The sequence below is a fragment of the Onychostoma macrolepis genome, chromosome 16 (genome assembly GCF_012432095.1).
Source record: "Onychostoma macrolepis isolate SWU-2019 chromosome 16, ASM1243209v1, whole genome shotgun sequence".
Classification (NCBI taxonomy): domain Eukaryota; kingdom Metazoa; phylum Chordata; class Actinopteri; order Cypriniformes; family Cyprinidae; genus Onychostoma; species Onychostoma macrolepis.
Window position 1 is genome coordinate 5,986,187 of NC_081170.1, and position 18,504 is coordinate 6,004,690.

An 18,504-nucleotide genomic window follows, 5' to 3' on the forward strand; every position below is an offset into this window, starting at 1 on the left:
AAAAAAGGAAATCATTTTATTTAAATTATGTTTATTATGAAGTAAATAAATACAAATATGTCATATGTACAAGCATGTACAAAACAAATACAAGCTTTTTACTTAAAAAAACTTAACTTATTAAATAAATTAATAACATCATATTAATTAATAATATTAAATGTTTATGATTTAATTTATATGAAGTACATCAGAATAAAGGATGTTATAAGGCTCAGACAGAGCCCCCCCCACCCCACACACACATTTGATTTGGGCAATCTAAATATGTTAAATGGATGTTAAAAATATGTTTCTTTCCAGAACCCCTGCAGTTTTGCCTCTTCTAAACATCTTCTGATGCCCACCTGAGCTTTTCTTTCACACGCTAATTATATTCTGCAGGAGAATCTGTGCTGACTGCGCTGAACGTCTGTCTGTGGTTCTGTCCACTCAGCAGCTTTCCTGATCCCTCAATTATACGTGCAGCAGCTCACTCGTTTTATCTTATCTTATCTTGTCAGAAACAGGATTATTGATTTTCTCCTTTTCAAAGTCACATCGGAAGTCGATTTAGATCCAGCTGGAGCTTTTGCTCAGAGCGGTCGAGTGACGTGTGCACAGACTGGAACTGCTGAGAATTTGGTGTTTGTTGTAACATACAGTACAGCGATGCACCATTTAAGACAAATCAAAGCATAAAAAAGAAGCGAGGGATGACGCATGGAAAGAAACATGAAGCATATGATGTCCCTACAGGAGGTACTGCAGTTTAATGCTTGACTAAATATCTTTCCACTCGAGGTAAAGCAACACTGAGCAATTGATGCTTCATAAATGCAAGAATTATGCAATTGTGTATTGAAGCATTTGTATTTTTTTATTATCCTGTTTTATATTGTCTCAGATGTTTCTCCTAAACAGCAATACGATTAAATGGAGAGCAAAAGGAGACTCTGGCCTGAGAAAAATACTCTAATAATCACAAGAGTTTCACAAGAAATCTCAACTGTGTCTCAAACTGTGCTCAGATTCGCCAAGATCTCAAATCTCCAATTAAATCTCAGAAATCTCTGTATGAACTCAACAAAAGCAAATGATACAGTATTTTAGTATGTTAGGTGAAACATTTTAATAATTAATACCTAAATAAAGCATAATTAAGAATTCTATTATAGGGGTCATATCTCATATAGATATATATATATTTTTTAAAATAAATTAATACTTTAATTCAGCAAGGATGCATTAAACTGATCAAAACTGATGGTGAAGACATTTGTAATGTTACAAAAGATTTCTATTTTGAATAAAAGCTGTTTTTGAATTTCTTATTTATCAAAGAATCACGAAAAAAAGTTTTGCACAAAAAAAATATTAAGCAGAAAAACTTTTTCAACAGTGATAATACAAATCAGCATATTAGAATGATTTCTGAAGGATCATGTGACACTGAAGACTGGAGTAATGATGCTGAAAATTCAGCTTTGCATCACAGGAATAAATTACATTTCAATATATATTCAAATATAAAAGAGTTGTTTTAAATGGTTTTAAATTTTTGAACAAATAAAATGCAGCATTGGTGAGCAGCATAAGAGATTTCTTCCCTACAGAGTCCAAACTTTTGAACACTACACTGTAAAAAGTGATAAGCTGACTTAACTTAAAAGAATTGAGGTAACCAGTTGCCTTAAAATGATTAAGTATATAATAATAATTTTTAAAAAGTTAAGTGAACTTGACAATTCACTTAAATTATTTTTTTTAATTATTATTTACTTAATCATTTTAAGGCAACGGGTTACCTCAATTTTTTTAAGTTAAGTCAACTTATCACTTTTTACAGTGTAGTGTATAATAATATAAAACAGTTTTTGGGACTAGAGAAGACGTAAAGTTGGAGTTTTGAATTCTTATCAAGAAAGGGAAAAGTTGATTCCTCTTGACACGACCCCTTTTAGCCTCCTCTGAGCAATAAAACCTTCCTCTGGGATACTTCAGCTTTAGCATCAGCATCAGAATTCAGTGCTACTCTTCCTCAAGTGGATCGAATCTGTGATCCGTGAGTTCTGACCTACAAATCATCATACATCAGCGATGGAAATCAGTCCTGTAAAGCGTTCAGACAGGCAGAGCAAACAGGCAAAGACATTCCGACATAAACACATATGAACAGACACGCAAACAACAGACAGATCAGTCCAGGAGAGATCCAGAAAAAGACGACAGACCTGGTCTGCGAACATCCTGGGTTTTTGCTCAGGCATCACCCCTCCCCTCAGCTCGTCTTCCACAGCCATGAGTCTTCACGGAAAACAAGGAAGCGAAGGAGAGAGAAAGGACGAGAAAGAGAAAGACATTATTAGTTCCAAAGCACACAGACATTATTGAGATCAGACATAGCTGTTCATCAGCCAGGAATATCATCGAGCTTTGATTGTGGTATAAACTGTAGAAGTTTGGCCAATCTGGAAAGCCTACTATGAGAAATTCCATCAAAAATATGTCACATTGTGTCATATAATGACATATTTCCATCATCCCATGGGAATAAGGGAGCTGATAAATGAAAATGGGCCACGTTGTGCGGCTTCTAACGATGGCTGCCGCTCTTACTGGCAGCTTATTTCAGCAATTACACGCCATTGAAGTGGCCGCCAGCGCGCATCAAAGTGATGTTCGACTTTATACGCAAACTGGGATGTTTTCATATCCCCACATGAATATTTCCTCTCTGGAAATCGCAGCAGATACTGTTTTTAGGTACAAACGGCGGCAGAACAAACCATTTTAATAGGCCCAAAACTGGTGTGATTATCAACTGAACAATGGCTTTGTAAGGAATCGTGTGTCTTGTGATGTTTGGTTTGATATATGTTGACAAGACAATATGAGTACATGACAGGACAATTGACATTAAATGCATGCATTTGGTTTGAATATGAAAGGTTTCATTGTTTTGATATGAAATAGTCATGAATGGTACATTTATTCATTGCAGGACGACTTACTTTAGTAAATAATGAATTCCACAGTTTAGGTTTAAAACAATGTGATTGGATATTTTATTCCATTGATAAATGTACACATATGCTTGTACAAAATTGGAATGCAAAAAGTAATAAAAAACAACAACAAAAACGACAAAATAAGTGCTTCAGGACATCTAAAAAAGACAGAATCATCCACTTTATTTCAAGTCCGCTCATGTCTTTCACAACAAAAAGAAAAAAATTTTTTTTTTTTATTAACAAGGGTCAGACAAAGGGTCATGGGGTCAGACACATTTCACAAGCAGAGGTCAGAAGGGTCATGAGAAGGGATCGTTAATAAAACTTCATTGTGCTATTTAACATTGCTACAGTATCAAGGCATATTTATTGCACACAGTTTGGCTACAAGAATGAAATATATATGTTGTATACAGAATATATTTGATCTATGCTCTATATTTATGAATAAATTGCTTTTAAAAGAATTTATATGGAAGCAATATCTTTGTTATTGGTTTCTAACTGTATAGAATCTTTAATACACTAATTTTTATACATTGATATCTGAAAGGCTAACAATGAAAAACAAAAAAGACTTAAAAAAGGCTTTTTTCAGTGCAAACATTCCAGTTATTGTTTGTATCAATATCACATCGCAAAAAAGATTTTCCAAGAATTCATTTCAGTCCTAAATTAATTCAGTATTTATGTTTCTTGATCTATAATTCATATCTCTATGTTTATTTCACAAACAGCACCACACAAAATAAGATATTTATAAGTGCCTGTATCACAACTCACTTACCTCATGTTTAATACTTTATACAGCATCGTCTTAATATTGCACATGAAACATAACACTGAAACATACTGAACACAACACTGGTTTGTTGTGTTAATATTTCTCTGTAAAGGTGAAAACAAATCCAGGTCATATTTCACCTCAAAATCAAAAGAAAAACAATTATTATATTTTGTATAAAGCAAATAAAGCCCATTTTGTATTTTATGCTGTGTCAACTTTTTTACATTTACTTAATAAAAAAGCATAAATTTAAGGCAGTGCAATATATATTATATAATATCTAATTATAATATATATATATATATATGTGCTGTCAAATGATTAATTGCGAAAATAAAAGTTTTTGTTTACATAATATATATGTGCGTACTGTGTATATTTATTATGTATATATAAATATACACACATGCATGTATATATTTAAGAAAAATATGTTACGTTTATATATTAAATATATTTAAATATGATACAAATTATATGAATATAAATATATACATGTAAATATTTCCAAAATATATGCTGTACGTGTGTGTGTGTATTTATATATACATAATAAATATACACAACACACACATATATATTATGTAAACAAAAGTTTTATTTTGAATGCAATTAATTGCGATTAATTGTTTGATAGCACTATATATATAAATATATATAAATTACAAATAAATATATTTTAATATTATTCATTACAGTTAAAAATAAAAATGAAATGAAATATAAATAATAAAAATGATATAATAAATACTTAAATTAAATAATTTATCTAAAAATGAACCATAAAAGCAATGTTTAAATGAATGATTAATGTACAGCTTTGTTTTTGTTGTGCTGTCTTTTATCATTTTATTTTTATTTTGGAGTGAAACATGACCTTGACCAGGTTTTGTGAGATTAAGCCATGAATTTAAATATCAGGAATCATATATGAGGCTTGTGTTTGAATACAAGCAAACACAAGCCTGTTTCTGAAGTGTTATTGCATATTTAACAATGCATGCTCTTGATGCTGAAACTGATATTCCCGCAAGGCCTGAACAACTGAAAGCCAAATGTGATGAGGAGCGGTTGACGCATGAGAGCGCTGTTCTTGTGATAGCACATAGAGATATGGAGAACATGAACATCTGACATACAGTATGATCTATTCTGATGTGTAAGACACTTTCATCACACAGTATGTTCCAGAACACAGTGAAGAGAGAAGTGCAGCAGAGAAGCTTGAACAGGCAGTTCAGGAAGAGACGATTCGAGAAGATGTTCTGCTACAATCATTGATGGTTATTTGGAAGAGAAATCGCCAGCACCTTTTCTATTTTCAAGATAAACAGGTAGAAGCCGAATAAAGGCTTTTTGAATAATAAAACATTATTATTGCAGATACGCTGAAATAATTTACACTCCTTCATCTCGTTCTTAAACCTGTATTTTTCGATATTATTTATTGATTCATTAATTTATTATTATTTTTGAAACAATTAAAAAAATTTTTTTCCTTTTGTGTTTCACTGAAAAATGATTAGCATACAGGTTTGGAACGACACGAGGGTGAACAAATAATCACAGAATTTTTTATGACCGATCCTTGAGAGAGCTTTTGCAAATGGCAATTTTTCTTTCTGAACAAGTTATTCAAACATTAGCAATTCATAAAGCAACTTCAACAGCACAATCTGTCCGTGTCAAACTTGTTTCCTCAGACGGCAGTGCTTAAAATGACAAATATATACTGCAAACACACGACTGCCTCCATTACAAACACATCCCGTTCATCCCGAGCTCATTCCAGTAAGGTGCACTAATACACGTCAAGGAGGGAAGAAACTTGATGATTTATATTTTTATGCCCTTTTGGGAGTAAGAACCAGGTCTCCCTTCATCATCTGAGTGTCTTGACTCCATGTCTTCATTCCTAGAATTGGATTGAAATAGCAATATACTCTGTGACACAAAATATGCGGTAAGTGCTGCATTACAGGAAGTTACATCATCATTTCATCAACCAATGGCTGGGGTGATAACAGTGAACAAAATATTGGAAGATGGGTCTCTGTAGAATGACAAAGCTGAAAAGAATCCAAATAACACAGTAATAAATGATGAAATGAAACAAAATAAAAGAACAACAGGAAGGAAATGAACCCAGTTGATCAGTTAAAAGTAGCTTTGTGAGGAGACGCAACACGGCAATTACAAGACTGAGACGTCCATCCGTGTCAAACCACTATATGAGAGTGGCACAATTCAACATAAATGACAGTCGCTTTAGAAAACCCCTTATAAAATGTATAAAACATACACAGTGACCCTAAAAGTATTTGGACACCTGCATCATTCTAAAAAATGTCTGAATATCAAACAAAATATCAAATAATGCCAATTATAAATTGTGTTCATTAAAATGTAAATTTGAATAAAAATGTAATAAATGTTAATAAAATGGCTTAAAATTGAAATGAATACTTATTCAAGCATTATGCAAGCATACATTCAATTAATCAAAAGCGACAGTAAAGAAATGTATAATGTTACCAAAGACCTCTGTTTCAAATAAATGCCGTTCTAAATAAATAAATGACTAATGTATCTTAGTTTCCACAAAAATATGAAGCAGTACAACTGTTTTTACCATCGATAATAATAATAAATGTTTCTTGATCAGCAAATCAGCATATTAGAATGATTTCTGAAGGATCACGTGACACTGAAGACTGGAGTAATGATGCTGAAAATACAGCTTTGATCACAGGAATAAATTGCATTTTAACATAAATTAAAATACAAAACAGTTATTTTAAGTTTGAATAACATTTCGCATTATTACTGTTTTACTGTATTTTTGATAAGATAAATGCAGCCTTAATAAGCATAAGAGTCTTCTTTCAAAAACATTAAAACTTTTGAGTGAACATAGTGCAGTTTATTGTATAATTTTGTATCACTTTTCGTGAAATGCTTTGCTTGAAAGGCGTGCTTGTGCTAGCTTTGACATTTCTGAGTTTGATTTACTGTAAATATACAAATACTTTTTCGAGCCACTTTTTCTAAACAGCATTAGATAAGGGGGTTCTTTGTCAAATGAACTTAGAAGGAACCGAAGTATAAGTACACAGCGAGCGTGATCATGTAACCACCGCTCAATGTTTCTCCAGCCTCTTTTTTTTTTTCATATTACCTGTCAATAATTCCTTTAATTTGGTTGTCTTTCTCCATCTGCTGCTGTCTCAGTCTCCTCTCGCTGTTCTCCAGTCGGCTCTGATACTGCAGCAGGATTTTATTGGTCTGCTGCTCCTGAGTTAACAGCCTCCTCTCGTACTCCTCCAGCTTGCGGTGAGACATCATCAGACGCTCCTTCAAAGAGTTGATCTCCTCCTCGTATTCACGCACCTGCGTCCAGAGGAGAGAGGAGGACAGCCGGCGTGTTATCACAGCAGATGTTACCCTCATCTTGATGACTTCGATGAGACAGGAAGGAAATAGGTTCGCGAGTGAGTAACTAAAAATTAAAAGTATTCAATAAAAGTAAAACATTACATATCAATAAAATAAAAATTAATTCAGAAAAATAAATCAAAATGAAATTAAAGTAAAAAAATACAAATAAAAAAAATAAAACATTGAACAGTTTTTGAAAATTAGAATCATCCGTTCCATTAAAAGGCTTTAATAAATGTTCTCAATACTATTCAAATCTGAAAATAAACTTTAAAAGTATTCAAAAATAAAAGTATAAATAAAAGTTTGAATTAAAAGTAATAGTAATAATAAAAGTACAAACTAAAAGTATCAAAAATAGTTTAAAAGAATTGAATTATTTTGTCCATTAAATGGCTTTAATAAACTTTTAAAATATAATTAAAATCTGCAAAAGAAGTGTTAAAAGCATTAAAAAGTATTTAATAAAAGTCAAATAATAAAACTAAAATAACACAAATTAAATAAAAAGCATGAATAAAATAAAAGTATTAAAAATAAACATAAGTTGTGAAAATTACACATACCAAGATATTATCTATTAAATGTATTTAATAAACTTGCAAAATATTAATAAAATATGCAAAAAAAGTAATAAAACAGTAGTAAAAGGTAATAAAGTACTCCTAATGTCCAGCGTTGGTGATACACTAACTAAAAGTGGGGGTCATTTATTTAATCTTATTCTAAAATCCTTTCTTTCTTCTGTGGAATATAAAAGGGACATTTTATAAGGATATCCTGGGCACGATATTCTTCAAAAATTCATGTTTTGTGAGAAATACAGACTAAGCAAGTCATACAGGTTTAGAACAGTAAATAATGACTCATATTTTTGTAGCTCAGTCGTGTTCAGAACAGTGTGTTTTTTCCAGTAATGAGCAACTTTCAGATTTTGGCAAAAATTTGGCAACTTACAAGCAAGCATGATTTTGCCCCCTGCAGCTTTTCCTCAAGGAACGTGTCATTCATGCATGAAAATGTTGCCTAGGTGGGCAACTACAGTCAATGCAAATGAGCAAATTCTCCTTCCAAACCACAGGGGAATGAGAAAATGTATTTAAAAAAATGCTGATTCATTCGATGAAACTGTTCTTTAATAGGCACACTGTGAAACAATGAAAAGCGGTTGCGTGTCACCTCTACACAAATTTCCAAGAGCAGCCAGGACGTAGTGATTGAAAGCCCATGCTGCTCTCTCTTGAAGTCTGTTTACTGCAAAAGCCTGCTCATTCTTATTTGATATTTAAATAATGCATAAATGAGGCTGCCAGCACCATCTGCTGCAGAGGTGAAAGATATGATATGCATTTCCTTGACACTTGTGCGCTGAGGTGGGAGACACAACCGAGAGGCTTGTGGCGCATTTGCAGAGGGACAGAGGAAGAATCAAGCTCGAGTTTGGACCAAGAAACAGTGTGAAAACAGTCGAAAATGAAGATTCTGTCAACATGAGGGTGAGTAATAGTCCAGGTGATGTGTGCAAAATTTGAGGTGATATGTTCACTTTTTCATAAAAGCATGAAACTTGGCACAATTGTACAGTTTAGGGCCCTGAACAGTTTCAGAAATGGAGCCATCGCAAAAACACCTCGTGGTTGCCATGGCGACCATTTTACTTTCCGCCATAACCAAATTATGTATTTTGTGTCATATCTCCTGAATCAAACATGATAACACAGAAAAGGTGATGTCTACCCCTGATGTATGTTTTGATGGTCAAGGATTACAATTATACCATATACAACAACATAAACTGTTCAGGTGAATAGTTAATGGTGAAATCAGCAATGAGCATCAAAGTATCACAGTATTTACAATAGTCCATAGTATGGCTATTAATTTTTTTCTTTCTTTGATAATTAACTAATATTTTATTCAATAGTACAATAAAAGATTGTTTTAATTAATTAATTATTAATTCGTTACATTTATGTAGCACTTTTCTGAGTACTCAAAGCGATTTACATGGAAGGGGGAATCTCCTCAACTACCACCAATGTGCAGCATCCACCTGGATGATGCGATAGCAGCCATATTGCGCAAGAACGCCCACCACACACCAGCTTAACTAATATTTTATTCAATAGTACAATAAAAGATTGTTTTCAAGAATAATTGTTTTTAATCATATATTTCAGAGATATAAAAAAATAATCTCAAGTAAGTGTATTTGACTTTACCTCTCAGGCAGAGTCAGGTAGGCGGTAGTGTGTTTCCAATACATTCTTGTTCTCTCTCAATAACGCTCTAACATCACACGCAGACGGCAACAAAATCTTGCTCTTTTGCTACACCTCTGTCATTTTCTCTTGGTCTCTGGAATTGTCAGTCAGCTGTCAACAAACTTCACTCTGGCCATTGCTTCTCAGTCTACTCTTAGTATATTGGGCTTGACTGAGACCTGGATTCGTCCAGAAGACTCTGCAACCCCTGCTGTTCTCTCTAACAACTTCCCTTTCTCTCACACCCCCCGTCAGGTTGGAAGGGTACTGGTCTACTCATTTCTAATAATTGGAAATACTCAACCCACTCTTCCCTATGCAATAAAAATAATTTTTTGAGTTTCATGCTATTATGGTAACAGCTCCTGTTAAACTCCATATTGTATTGATTTATCACCTTCTGGTCAACTGGGCACCTTTATAGAGGAGCTGGATGGGCTGCTGTCCTCATTCTCTGTGGATGGCAGTCCACTTGTAGTCTTTGGTGACTTTGAAATCCACCTGGAGAAGCCTTACACTGCAGACTTCCACTTCCACTCCTAGCTTCATTCGATCTCAAATGGCTTACACCCACAAGCACTAACAAATCAGGCAACCAGCTTGACTTAATTTACACATGCAATTGTATCACAGACAACATTTGGTAAAACCTCTAGACATCTCTGATCATTTCTTTATTACATTTAACCTACATATTACTGCCTGTGTGCCACCAATTCCTCTACCAGTTACTCTTAGGCAAAACCTACGCTCCCTTTCACCCTTCCATATTTCCTCTGTAGTGACACTTTATGATCCACTTTAATTTCTTGTCAAGACAATATCTGTCTAGACAGGCCAGTGCATACTACCCCTTCTAACCTAAAAAGTTTCCCCATGTATCATCGTATTTACTGTATTTATGCTGAGCAGTCTTTTGGGTGGCTCACCGATGTACTAGATTTCACTAATACAAAAATGAAGTAGGCTTGACCAAAATTTTTGTGGGGAGAAGAATTTATTGAACATGGAAGTGAAGCAGTTATTCAATAGCGATGTTAGCAAGTCTTCCTTCAAACAATCTTAACCCTTGTATGAATCCTAGCTTCTCCCAAAGTTCTGTCTGCAAGGGCAGATAAAAGGGCTACAAACAACAGATACTGTTTGGACCTTCCCGCTGGAGATACTTGAGGAATGCTGTTCCTTTGTCATTCTAATGGTATGGACCATTTGGTTCACACCTTTATAGACACAGTAACATTATTTATGTCACAGAATGACCAACTGAACATTAACCAATCAGGTTTCAGAAGCGGCCATTCAAATGCTTTACTGTCGGTCACTATAGCCCTGCAGATTGAGAAAACTGATTCCAAATCATCAGTTCTTATTCTGCTGGATCTATCTGCCACTTTTAACTCTGTGAATCATCAGATTCTCCTGTCTACCTTCACAAGATCTGCACTCCACTGGTTTGAATCTTATCTCACAGGTAGGTCTTTCAGGGTTTCCTGGGGAGGAGAGGTATCCAAAGGACATCTACTGGCCACAGGGTTTCCTCTGGGATCAGTTATGGGAGCCCTCCTCTTCACCATATACACTACATCCCCGGGACCCATTATGCAAGCACATGGTTTCTCCAACCATTGCTATGCTGATGACACAAAGCTCTATCATTCATTTTAACCAGACAATCTAATAGTAGCTGCATGGATCTCAGGCTGCCTGGCAAACATCTCGGCATGGATGAAGGAACATCTCCTGCAGCTCAACCTGGGAAAGACTGCTTCTCGTTTTCCCTGCCACTCCGACTCTACAGCTTGATTTCATCGTCATGCCTGGTTCATCAAAAATCATTCTTTGGTGACCAGCTGAGCATCAAGGACCATAAAGACAGCTCAATCATGCAGGTTTGCATTGCACAACATCAGGAGAATCAGGCCCTTCCAAACAGAGAATGCTGCACAACTTCTTGCCCAGGCCCTTGTCATTTCTAGGCTGGACTATTGCAATGCTCTTCTAGCCGGACTTTCATCATACGCCATCAAACCTCGACAAATGTTTCAGAATGCAGCGGCACGACTGGTCTTCCATGAGCCCAAAAGTGCCCACTTCACTCCTCTTTTTATCTCCCTGCACTTGCTACCGATTGCAGCTCGCATCAAGTTCAAGACATTGATGTTTGCGTACAGAACAGCCACAGGCTCAGCATCCTCCTACTTCCTCCTCACTCTTATGAATCTACATCCCCTCCAGAAGCCTGAGATCTGTAAGTAATGAAATGATCTTCCCACAATCGCAGTTATTAACAGAACACCAGGCACGTTATCTGACAGCAACACTAATTTAATCCCATACCCGACCCATCTGACATAAAAACTGGGACACGAACCGCACCTGTATTAAATCTCCTATGTGAGGTAGACAAAACTCATTAAAACTTATATTCAAATTGTGAATAGATTATATACAGAAAGCAAGCAAAGAGCGCTCACTTTAATATAATCAATACAGCTGTCAATCAGTGGCAGCGTGATTGGCTACACTGCTCAGCGTGTACTGGACCGAGTCGAAATAGTCGTGGTTACTGGACCCACAACCCGCCCGTGCTTGTCACCATCCAGCCCGCACCACACCCTACACAAAATATTATTCCACCCGTTAAATCAAATATTCACCTGCGTTTACCCGCCTTCACGCAGGACTCAGGCTTCCCCCTTGTGGACAAAATAATAGCTCTGGCCCCTGAGAGTGATTGTAAATTAAGTTTGAAACTTCATTCGGCATCTTATGAGATTTCATTGTAATCCTTCTCATAAAATCACTGAATTAACCATTAACTGTTCACCTGATTGCGTTGCCGTCTGTGTGTGATGTTAAGAGCTTTTTTGAGAGAGAACAAGAATGTATTTGAAACACACTACCGCCTACCTGACTCCGCCTGAGAGTCAAGGAAAAATACACTTACTTGAGATAATTTTCTCTGAAATATATGATAGTATTCTTGAAAACAATCTTTTCATGTATTATTGAATAAAATATTAGTTAATTATCACAGAAAGAAAAAAATAACCATAATATGGACTTTAGTAAATGCTGTGATACTGTGATGCTCATTGCTGATTTCACCATTAACTCTTCACCTGAACAGTTTATGTTGTTGTATATGGTATCACTGTAATCCTTGACCATCAAAACATAGGGGTAGACATAACCTTTTTTGTGTTATCATGTTTGGTTCAGGAGATATGACACAAAATACATAATTTGGTTATGGCGGAAAGTAAAATGGTCGCCATGGCAACCACGAGGTGTTTTTGCGATGGCTCCATTTCTGAAAATGTTTAGGACCGCAAACTATACAAGTGTACTAAGTTTCATGCTTTTATGAAAAAGTGAACATTATTTTCACATATCACCTGGACGATAAATGGGGTGAACTATCCCTTTAATTCACTCTAAAGTGATTCTAATTCAAAGCTCATAACATTCACATCACAACTAATATGACCATATCTGTTGGTATGAATATAATAAACCCACAACACACATTTAGTATAGCTAGTAGAGTAAGAGAGAAACACACCCTGTCCAGCCGTGACTCGTCCATGCTCTTTGAATACTCCTTGAGTTTGTATTCCTCTCGGTCGATGCGGGAACTCTCTATGTCAGCAGAAAGATGGGGCATGTTGGACACCCAGGCGACCGTTCGCTCAGAGGCAGGGGTCGTGGGGTTGAGAGTGGATGGAGATTGGGAAGAGCCCTGAGGAAAAGAACACAAGATCATGTAAGTGTGGAAACAGACATTTGGGATGCATCTTTGATACGTACACAGTTTGGAGTTGGTAAGATTTGTAATGTTTTTGAAAGAAATCTCTTATGCTCACCAAGCTAAAATACAATAAAAAGAACAATAGTGTGAAATATTATTACTAACAGTTATTAACTGTTATTATTATTAACTGTTTCCTATTTGAATATATCATAAAATGTAATTTATTCCTGTGATGCAAAGCTGAATTTTCAGTGTCACATGATCCTTCAGAAATCATTCTAACATACTGATTTGCAGCTCATTTCGTTGAAAGCTTATTGTTGCTGCTTAATATTTTTGTGAAAACTGTGATACATTTTTTCAGGATTCATTGATGAATAGAATGTTCAAAAGAAAAGCATACAAATCTTTAGTAACATTATCAATTTATTTACTGTCACTTTTGATCATTTTAATGTGTGCTAAATAAAAGTATTAATTTCTTTAAAATATTAAGTATGCTGGTTAATTTTATTACGCTACTACCAATTAAAGTATATTCCTTTCAGCTCCATTTAACAGATTTGACCAGGTCTGAATCCATTTGACAAAATTCTGCACAAAAATAGTCCCTGTGTAGCATTTTTTAAAATTGTTTTATAGCAAAATATATACTTATTTAAATAATGAGATTTATTACTGTTATTCATTCAGATTAATAAATTGTAGTATTTTTTGTTTGTTTTACTATGTGTATTTATTATAAATATAAGGTGTTTTAACGAGTGTTAGAAAAGTGTTAACGAGATTCTCATTTTTGTGGCTAATAAATATTGGGTCAAAATGTTTTTATTAGAATTTGTAAAAAATTATAACTAACAAGATACTATCCGTAAAATGGCTTTAATAAACATCCAAAATATAATTAAAATCAGCAAAGAATAATTGTGAAAAACTCACTGTGTGGCATATTTTATCTTTTTTTATAGTGAAATAAATATTTATTTAATATAACCAAATTTATAACTGCGTTTTCCATTTAGATGGGTAAATTGTGGCGTCCGTTTGCTTTACTAGCTGTATTTACTATAAAGTAAGGTGTTCAAGTTTGATGTTGCCACCTTAACAAAATTCTAATTCTAATTTTTTTATGATAAAATATTGCTGATTTTTTTTTTTTTAAAGGAAACTGAATCATTTGCCAAAATATTGCCCATTATACTGTATGGCTTTAATGAAATAATAAAAAAAACATTCCATATAAATAAATCACACACAAAAGAAGAAATACTAGACAAAAGCACACGTTTGACAGCAGGGAGAGTGAAGAATGGATTCTGATGGGAACACCTGTTTGCTCATGGTAGGCTTGAGCAGATGCTGTTGCTGGATCTGCTGGCGTTCCTGATGTGATTTGGATTGCTGTGTGGACTGCGGCGTTCCGCCCTGAGAGCCTTGTGATCCCTGGCTCTCTCTGGTGGAGCTCTGCTGATGCGGCAGGCCAGGCGGGGTGCTGTCTTTGACGGACAGCTGCTGCCGAGGGCCCTGCTGCCGGCCCCCGAAGCCGGACTCCGGGGACTGGAGCAGGTTTCCGCTCTGCGGCCTGGTTTTGCCTGCAGGAGCGGCAGCGGCAGCAGAACTCACGGAAAGCTGATGCGAGGGTTGCGATGTCATGCGCTGTGTGGGAGGAGCCATGGAGCTTTGACGGACAGGCTGAACGGTGGAAGGAGGCGTGGCGAGCGATGAATGAGATGTGCCGGTCTGAGATGCCATGCCTGCCATCTGCTGCTGCTCCTGGTCATCAGACACATGCTTAAATAACACCACTCATCTCTAAATCAATTTACCCAGAAATTCAGTACAGTAAGTAATAAATTCATTAAGTGCAATAAGAATACAACACAACAGAATGCTTCAGGAGTGAATAAACTGAAGGCAGCATCACCCAAGTTCCCAAAGGATATTTCTATTTGCTTTTGGATTGAATAAGCTCTGTGACCAACAAAAGTTTATGAATCTATGATGTTTAACATTTAACTTCTTTGGTCCCTTTTGTCCACTACTACTATCACCTGAGTCTTTGTTCTGTTGCCTTTGGCTTACTGAGTTGGGGCTTAAAAGGAAATTAACATTAAGAAATATTAGCAAATTTGCATCAAATTAGAACATAACTCGAACTGACTTGAGCTGAGTCTTTTGTAAATCTGCTCTGAAGTCATTTCACAATTGATGCACATTGATGCACGATTATTGAAATGAATTGAATCAACACTGAAATTAAGCTGAATAATGACACTATTATCTTCTGCAGAGCTGCTTTGTATCTGAATCAAATTTGTTTTGTAATTGTCACTAGCTATTAGTGAATTGAATTGACATGAAGTGATTTGAGCCAATTGATGATATTACTGCTTTCTGAGGAGCTGTTTTATAGCTGAATTCAATTAATTAATATTGTATATAGGTGTTATATAAATTAATATGACTACAAACTTTGTTTTTAAGACATTTTAAAGCTAAAAAAAAAACATGAGCCAGCTATTATGGTTGTATTTTATGTCATAGAATAAAATCATAAACAACCACTGGCTATGTATAACTGTATATATATGGAAAATGGGCAATGGAACCGAAAGTTTCCAAAATATCACTGTCCCAAATGTCACACTTGAGGTGGGATTTTGTGAAGACCATAGAGTGTCCCATTTCTCATTTTATGGTAAAGATGATGGTGCTCTTGAGCTTCTTTGTAGATGGTACAAAGAATTTTTTTTGGAAGGACACTGCAAATAACACTGCAGTATTTTTGTCTTGTTTTTCAGTACAAATATCTAAACATTCTTAAATCAAGATATATTTACCTAAGAAACAAAAGGACATAATATACTAAAACCCTATTCGGACGGGACTAGTTTTCTAAACTACGTTTGAGTTTCGATTCTTATCACCTGACGTCTGTGATTTTCATGTACCAATTCGGACAGGACTAACATCTCCGTGTTTATTACAGAGGTGGGAGGGTCTGTTTTGTACATCTGGGCATTTCAGAGGTCATGCGCTCTGTATGCGTGCATTGCGTGTCATTCGGATTGATTGCCATTAGTATAACAGTTTTACTACAAATACCATGGTGAAGCTATATGGCTAGTATAGCAAAACCATGTTAATGTGTGGTTGCTTTAGTTTTACTTTAGTTATTTATTTGTAGTAAACCCGTGTTTAATTTTCATAAAGGTGCATATGTAATTAAAACATTATGCAATTGAGTGCAGAAATGAATGTAAAATAAACGTGCAGTAATTTTACCTGATGCAGATATTACAATAACCAGCCTGAATGGTTTACGTGATCTGACTCTTGATTTTATTAATTTTTTAAAATTATTTACTTATTTTTTCCTTGCCGGGAGGCAAATATATCAAACATGAGCACGGTAAAACGGTACGCGTCTACGGTAATTCACGTTGGCCAAAACACACAAGGAAACGTTGTGAAAAAAAATCTCACCGGCAATCACAGACATCGCATTCGGACGGGATTAGTTTTCTCAGAGGATCACTGAGTTTGCTGAAAAACAGTAGGTAATTTGCTCTGGAATTATTACAGAGGATGTGTGAGAAAAACACAGACATGGCAGATTCGGACGGGATTAAAATCACCAAGTACGTCTGTGAAACACACATTTCTCTAACGACCCCCTGGAAAACTAGTCCCGTCCGAATAGGGCTTAAGTCTTGTTTTCTGAGAAATGTATCAAAAGTAAGTTTATGTTTAAAACAAGAACAATTATTAAACAAAACAAACAAACAAAAAAACTATTCAAAGGGAAAACAAATTGGCAGATATTTGTCATTTAATTTGATAGATTATTCAGAAAACAAGACTTAACTTCTTAAGGGCCAGTTTTACTAAACAGGGCAAATTAGCTTGAGAGTGCAATTTCAAAACAGTGACGATGGGAGGAGAAATTTCTGCGGGTGATTTACTAACAACATGCAAATTAAAGAACACAGACATCTCATTTACATATCGACCAACGCAATATACTAAGCGGTGCTAATTTCCGTAGTTGCAAATAAAGAATAAAGAAATAAAGAAGCCACAGTATGTTGAAAAGAACCGGAGGCCAAAAAATGAAGGTTTGCAAGACGTTTTGATAAATATTGTGATAGACTGGTATTGTGTGACTCCTAGTTGAGGGTTCCAAGTCATCTTTTATTTCCTGAAGCAAATTAAAAATAACATGGCTTGGCAAACGATATGTTTGGACAATGTGTTCTTCTTGCTTTCGAAATAAATTAATACGTGTGGAAAAAATCCTCTCCCTTCTACCACACGCTCTCTGTTCTCTGCAGTGCCTCCTCCTAGCAACAATAATTGCAGCCATTTAAAGCGCAAAATAGTTTAAGACATGCTTTATTTGGGCGTTAAATAATGGCGCAAATAGCATGAATTTCACAAACATTAGTAAATTGTGTTGCATGATTCATTTGAATACTCTCCTCTCATAAATTTTGCATCTGAAAGGGAAACTCCTACAAATGCATATTCAATAAGGTCAGTTGCAAAAAAATAACTGTGTCCACACCTTTTCAGCGCTAATTCGTCACTGCGCATCTTTAGTAAATCCTGACAGTACTATTTTAACGTGATTTGAAGACAGTTTGTGCTGATGCAAGCTGTTAGTAAAACTGGCTCCAAGTCATTTTGCTTCTCAAGTAAATGTATCTTGATTTAAGAATGTTTACATATTTGCACTGGAAATCATATTTTGTCACGTTGGTGACCGACGAATTGGGATTTCGCCAGAGAGACCAATCCACTTCGACTGTAACTAAACAAGCCAATGGACATTGGCATACGGATTCCGCATATGGCTGCCACACCCCGCAGTGCGGGTATAAGAGGCAGCAGGTGCACCGCATTAATTCATGCTTTCGCTGAGGAGCCGAACCAGTGGCCCGGCAGCTCAGCGGTGGTACAGCTTCTGTGGCGACGGGACATGACGTCTCCTTTCCCTCCTTCAGGGAACGAGGGTTACATACGTAACAGAGATGTTCTCCAATGCAAAATATGATTTCTAGTGCAAATATGTATTATATTACATATTTGCATAAATTTTACAGTCGATCACTACGAGTCACGTCGGTGACTGACGAATTGGGATCCCTACCAAAGCGCCACAGGAGCTGCCCCCTCCAGTGCCCTGTGTAGGCCTCCTGGTCCTTCCTATAAGGCAGACAATAGGACCGAGCTCTAAAAGGAGAAGGTCAACTACTGCTGTTCTTT

At 35.7% G+C, this 18,504-nt stretch overlaps 1 protein-coding gene across 4 annotated transcripts in view; it reads right to left on the reverse strand.

Annotated features, from left to right (window-relative positions):
- syngap1b (synaptic Ras GTPase activating protein 1b) overlaps nt 1-18,504 on the reverse strand; it is a 150,442-nt gene that overhangs the window by 12,699 nt on the left and 119,239 nt on the right. For all 4 annotated transcript variants that reach the window (XM_058746622.1, XM_058746620.1, XM_058746621.1 and 1 more), the window contains 4 exons: nt 14,566-15,009; nt 13,048-13,224; nt 6,959-7,170; nt 2,214-2,286 (listed from right to left, as the gene is read on the reverse strand). In XM_058746622.1, the coding sequence (XP_058602605.1) occupies nt 2,214-2,286; nt 6,959-7,170; nt 13,048-13,224; nt 14,566-15,009 (906 nt within the window). The remainder of the gene's footprint in view (nt 1-2,213; nt 2,287-6,958; nt 7,171-13,047; nt 13,225-14,565; nt 15,010-18,504) is intronic.